The 5,819-nt window shown below is 59.2% G+C and overlaps 1 protein-coding gene across 1 annotated transcript in view; it reads right to left on the bottom strand.

The window, feature by feature from the left end:
- UNC5B (unc-5 netrin receptor B) overlaps window positions 1–5,819 on the bottom strand; it is a 21,691-nt gene that overhangs the window by 957 nt on the left and 14,915 nt on the right. The window contains exons 8-15 of the mRNA XM_035890379.1: window positions 5,069–5,101; window positions 3,744–3,938; window positions 2,703–3,098; window positions 2,167–2,254; window positions 1,905–2,073; window positions 1,551–1,784; window positions 536–682; window positions 5–154 (exon numbers count right to left, since the gene is read on the bottom strand). Coding sequence (XP_035746272.1) covers window positions 5–154; window positions 536–682; window positions 1,551–1,784; window positions 1,905–2,073; window positions 2,167–2,254; window positions 2,703–3,098; window positions 3,744–3,938; window positions 5,069–5,101 — 1,412 coding nt within the window. The remainder of the gene's footprint in view (window positions 1–4; window positions 155–535; window positions 683–1,550; window positions 1,785–1,904; window positions 2,074–2,166; window positions 2,255–2,702; window positions 3,099–3,743; window positions 3,939–5,068; window positions 5,102–5,819) is intronic.

Genomic DNA, 5,819 nt, shown 5'->3' with positions numbered 1-5,819 from the left:
TGACTTGGAGCTGGAAGATCTGCCCTTCCCCTTCCACCTGCCGGACGCAGATCTTGCAGGTGAGCTCGGTGGAGGCCTGGCTGTACCTCTCCAGCGTGAAGGTGCAGTGCAGGGCTCGCTGGCTGCCACTCCCGATGTGATAGAAGGGGATTTCCTGCAGACCCCCAAAGCACAGACTTGGCCAAGGCTCCAGCAGTTCCCTCGGGAGATCCCACCTCCTCCGGCCACCCCGTGGGCATGAGATGGGGCAGAGGGACCCCACAGACAGCATCCCACCAGGAAAGACCATGTGAAAACTGTTCCCCCCCCCCTTCCCCCTCCATCCCTTTGGGAGGCAAGACTCTGGAGGCAAGACCAGGTTGGATGGGGCTCTGAGCAACCTGATCTAGTTAGCGGTGTCCCTGCTCACTGCAGGGGGGTTGGACTAGATGACCTCTAGGGGTCCCTTCCAACCCAAAACATTCTATGATTCTATGATTCTACAACCCCGTGGTGTCGGTTTGGGACCCCGGCCGCCCCCACCTCAGCCCCTCACCTGGTACTTGGCCAGCAGCTTGCTCCTCCACAGCGCGTGGGGGATGTCGTGGATGGAGAGCCGCAGGTTGTGGTAGCTGTCCTTGAAGGGCAGGGGCTTGGGCTCCTCCAGCAGGTACCCGCCCAGCGTCCGCTCCAGCTCCAGCTCCTCTCCCCTCTCCCTACCCAAAGCCAGGCGCGTTCCCGCCTAGAGGAGGCAGCAGCAGCAACGAGCCCACCAGGAGCCCTCCCCAGGAGAGCAGCCTTTGCCTCCCCAACAGCCGCCCTCAACCAACTCGCCAACTCGTCTCACACAACAGCCCAACCTCCAACTTGGGTTTTGTAAGCCATGAACAGGCCTCTCCACTCCTCAGAGGATGCAAGGGTCCAACGCCAAGGTTGGACGCTTCAGTGGCACTCTTCTAGAGGGTCTTCAACACCCAGTCTGGTTTTAACACCATCCCACTATTACACCAGCAACTCTTAGGAGAAAAATGCAAATCCCGCTGCCGACATCCCCACCTAGAGGCACGACAGCAACCCTGACACCCCTGGACAAGTCACGGGGAATATAAACAGCCACCGTGCCGGTGGTCCAGGCAGGCAAAGCATCACAACTCAAGCTCCTCATGCTGCACGTGATGCTATCCGTGCCAGCAGCCTCCCAAGGAGGGGCCTCCAGGCAGGAATAACAGGATCTATGGAAAACCGAGGCAAATCACAGCAGCAAGTGGCTTTTTTTTTTTTTGCGTAGGAGAGATAAAACCCCCCCAGCAGCCGCAAAACCTCTCGTGTGATGTCTGCAGAAAGGAGCTAAGCAACACCCTCGTTCTTTCCTTTGGAGAGGGCGAGGGACGACGGGGAAAGCAGTAAACACGCTTATTATTTCACCGTGGTCACTTTGCAGGCGGTTGCATCAGGTTGTCTGCTCCCAGGGGCCAGGCCATCCTGCGAGGGACCTGGCAGCACCTCGCCGCTGGCGGGAACAGCTTTGGGAAGCAGGGGCAGCCTGTGCCGGCATCGCGAGGTGACGTTACCTTCAGAGCATCCGGCGTGTCCTCCAAGCAGTAGACCTTGAGGCTGTACTCCAGGGAAGTGCAAACGGTGGGGGCAAAGATGGCCAGCTGGAGCCTCTTGATGGCTGACCTGGAGTAGGACTCTCCCACGAAGACGTAGGTGCCGAGCTGGTCCAGCAGAACGTGGCAGGACTTGGCTTCCAGCTGGCAGTAGCAGGGAGTGTTGAGGGTCTCCTCATCCAGGGTCACAACTTCCTACAGGGAGAGATGGGAAATCAAGGCTGGGGGGCAGCCCGTGGTCCGGGGAGGGGTTTGCTGGGGACTGTGCCCCCACAGCGCTCGGGGTCTTCCCTAGCTGCAGGGTTCCCACCTTACCTCCCAGTTTCCCTGGTGGGACTGCGTTTTCAGCTGGTAAATCCAATCCGAGGAGCCGACATCGGCGCAGTGGGGGATGGTCAGGACGACGGGGCGGCACAGGAGCAAGCCAGTGGGTCCGCAGGTCACCGCCGGGCTCAGCACCGTCTGCGTGCCTTCGGAGGGCAGGCTGGGGATGGGGGGAGAGGGGGACACTGGTTGGAAAGCAAGCCTCACGGCGGCCAACAGAGAGCAGAAGGACGGGCGGCGCGGTGCAACTTACAGGGCGCTCTCTGCCTTGTTGAGGACCAGGTACATCTCGTAGAACTTCCCCTGGGGGATGGCCCCGTGGGGCACCAGCAGGCTCACCCCTAGCATGGCACACACAGGCGTTAGTCACAAAACAGGGGAGGAACCACCAAGGAGAAACCTCCCCTCCACTCTGGCCAGCCAGCACGAGGACAGCGGTGAGCTAGGGCAGCCCGGAGTACCCCAGGGAGAAACATCTCCAGATGTTCCTCAGCTGCACCACTTGCAGGGAGGAGCCAGGCCACTGCATCAGGAAGCAAAACCTCAGGTTGGATCTTTTTGCAAGGCACTGGCCCTGGATCGATGGCAGGGCCGGCCAGGAAAGTCCCAGGAGGCTGTGACCTCCAGCCTGAGAAGCCTGGCTTGGGAGTGGCTTGCTGCCTTCCTCCCCTGAGCCTGCTTTGGGACAGCAAAGGGCTGCTCATGGCAGGCAAGTCTGCCGGGACAAGAGCAACTCCTTGATCATTCAGCACCACCAAACGCGCCCCCCTCCCCAGCCTGGGGGCTTACCAGTGCCCGGGATGGTGAGCCTTCCCCCCAGGTAGCCAAACGTGCCACTGGCGCTGTTGCCATGTTCCCGGGGCGAGTTGAGGAGATGCTGGGAGCCCAGGGCTTTGCTCCGCATGTTCGCGAAGTGGCCGTCCCTGGTGGTGTCCCCCGGGTAGGTGCCGGTGGCAGGGACCCCTCCCCCGAGCAGATCCGTCCCCTCGTGGAGCCCCGGCGAGGAGGAGGCGGTGGAGGAGTTGTACACCTTGATCTTGAGGTTGGGGAGGGGGGCAAGCAGGGGGGAGTTGGTCATGGGGATCTTGTCGGAGGAGTCCTGCAGGGCGTACATGGGGCCCCGGTACACCCCTGCGCTGGCCGTCAGGTCCGGCTGCATCGAGGGGTGCAGCAGCTGAGGGTTGTCTGCGGGAGGAGGAAACACGGATGGGATGAAGAGGGCAGTGGGAACAAGGGGATGTAAAAGCACTGCTTGGCTGGAAGAGATGCCTGTGGAAAGCCCTCCTCGCCCGGCAAGGGATGGAGGGTGCGCAGGAGGTACGGTGGGTACGGCGCTGGGCTACATCCATCTGCCTGCCAGCGGGCACCTGGGGAGGAACTGCTCAGCACCATGACTCAGCGGGGAGCAGCATCCCGCAGTAAAGCCCCACCGCTTCTGCTCTGCAGGTGCTTTGCCCCGACTCCCACCATTAACACCTCTGCCCACCTGCACGGAGCTCCCGGCCTTCAAAAATCATAGAATCATAGAATGTTTTGGGTTGGAAGGGACCCCTAGAGGTCATCTAGTCCAAACCCCCTGCAGGGAGCAGGGACACCTTTAACCAGATCAGGTTGCTCACAGCCCCATCCAACTTGGCCTTGAATGTTTCCAGGGATGAGGCCTCCACCACCTCTCTGGGCAACCTGTTCCAGTGTTTTACTGGATCAGCATATTCCCCCAGAAAATCAGGGCTGCAGGTTCACCAGTCCCCTACTGTGATTTGCAGCGTGACTTTCTTTCTGCTTGGGCTTGAGCTGGCAAGCAGGACCTGCATGGGCCATGGCTCTTACCATGCCGGGAGGTCTTGAAGTTGACGGGGTGGAAGCCTCCGGTCAGAGCGGCTGATGAGTCTGTGATGTCCGTGTCAAAATCCCGGCGTCTCCTCCGGTACACCACCACCCCCACAGCCATGAGGATCACGATGAAGACGAAAATGGCCACCACCAGCCCGGCGTACAGGGCCACGTCACCTGTGGCCTCCAGCACTGGGAAGGACAGAAACAGCAGAGGTGACTAAAGGAGCACCAGAAATGCACGTCAAGAGACCCACCGGTGTTCCCCAGCCCGACTGCTAACTCAGGACACAGGCATGAAGGGGACGATGTGTACTGGGCCTGCTAGAAAGGCTGTGGCAGGAGGATGGAGGGTGTTTTCTAAGAGCAGTCAGAGCAATGCCAGAGACTGAGATGGGGGTGAACTCCTCAAACTTCTGAAGGACACCTTGCCATGGCTCGTGCAAACTTTGCTTGAGCACCAAGAAGCCCAGAAACATTAAGTTTGCACAGGTTGGATTAATGGAGCTACCAACCCTCTCATCCTAACAGAGACAACCCTGAGGAGTAAACATAACACCTACCCATGCATCTCATATATATGTACCTCAGCTATGCATCCATCCAGAAAGATCGAGCCTCGCTGTATCTACTGAGACACCCCTCAGCTTCCCTGCCTTCCCTTCCCCTGCCACAAGGCTCTCCATCTTTAAACGCCTGGCGTAGCTTGGATATATTTTCCCAGAAAGGAGAGGGCAGGCAGAGCATGGTAAAGCCTCCGTCAGCGGGAGCTGAGCCCGCTCAGCCCATCCTTCCCTCCTTCCTCCCTCCACGCTCGCCCGCACCTCCTGGGTTCTGTGGTTTTGCGCTGGAGTGAAGCCCTGTCCTAAGCCCAGCGCCATCTCAACAGCATTAGGACTATGCCACTTCTGGGAGGTGTCCCCTTGTCCCCACGTCTGTCCATCCCCCCCACCTTTGGATGCCAGAAATGGGAGCCCTGATGCACCCTGGGACCCCCAACTCGAGGATGGGAGTCCTCGCCGGGGCGTGACGATGCCTGGAGAAGGTTTGGTGGTGGGACACTGGCTGCATCGTGGTGCACCCAAGAACTGCAGGCAGCAAGAGGGGGACGGGCGTAGGGGTGCAGAAGCAGGTCGTATTTATAGGTTCAAGCAGAGCGTGTGATTTGATGTACATAGGAGTTTTGGGGCAGGCTTCAGCTGCTCCCTCTCCCCACCTTGTCCTTCCCCAGCTGCCGAGGAAGCCCTACCATGGCTGCAAACACAACAAAACCAAAGCAATGCCTCGCAACGGAAGAAAATGGCCATGAAATGAGCACTTACGGTGGCTTTTGGGTTCGCTTAGAACTCTTTTATCTGTCAGGAAAAACAAAGTTAGAAAACAAAAGGTGAAGGTGGCAATGGTGAGATGGGGATGAGATGAAACAAAAAAAGGTTGGGGGGGTAGGGTGGGGGGGCAGCCAGCCAGCCCGCGGGGCACAAGGAGCTGCAGCGTAGCGGGGAGGGATGGGAGAGCAGCAGCATTCCCCGGGGCATGCAGAAAGCTGGGCAGAAGCGTGGTGACAAGGACGTCCCCATGCCCCCAAGGACGTCCCCATGCCCAGCCAGACCCTGGGGCGTTGGTCCCTGGCTGCGCAAGCCGGGCTAAGAGGTCTTTGGGCACTTCTGGCCCTGGCAGCGTTAAAGGGGACAGCAGTGTCACAGGGCAGTAGGTGGCAGCATCGGCTGCTCAGCCTTCAGCGCGCCCACCTACAGCGCGGCAGCATGGTGATCATTATTACTACTGGGTTTTTTTCCTCGCTGCTGCTCGCTCCAGGGCTGCTACCGAGCAGTGACCCAGGGCAGGTGTTTTTGTGGTGGGGCAGAGAAGCCCCCTGGCTCGCCCCCATAAACCACAACCAGCCTCATTTCGGCAGAGACCCCAAACTTAGCACCGTTTCAGAAGGCTTGGCGGGACATTTAGATCTCACCAAAAATCCCCCAAACCTTTCTTTCTCCCCAGGCGAGAACTAGTTTGGGAAGGGGTGAGGAGCCTGGTTCCAAAAATCCTCATTAAAACCACGATTTAAAACTT

This window comes from Egretta garzetta, unplaced genomic scaffold (genome assembly GCF_000687185.1).
Source record: "Egretta garzetta isolate BGI_Z169 unplaced genomic scaffold, ASM68718v1 scaffold93, whole genome shotgun sequence".
NCBI lineage: Eukaryota > Metazoa > Chordata > Aves > Pelecaniformes > Ardeidae > Egretta > Egretta garzetta.
Note: the sequence above shows the minus strand (reverse complement) of the source record. Positions and strands in the feature narration are given on the sequence as shown.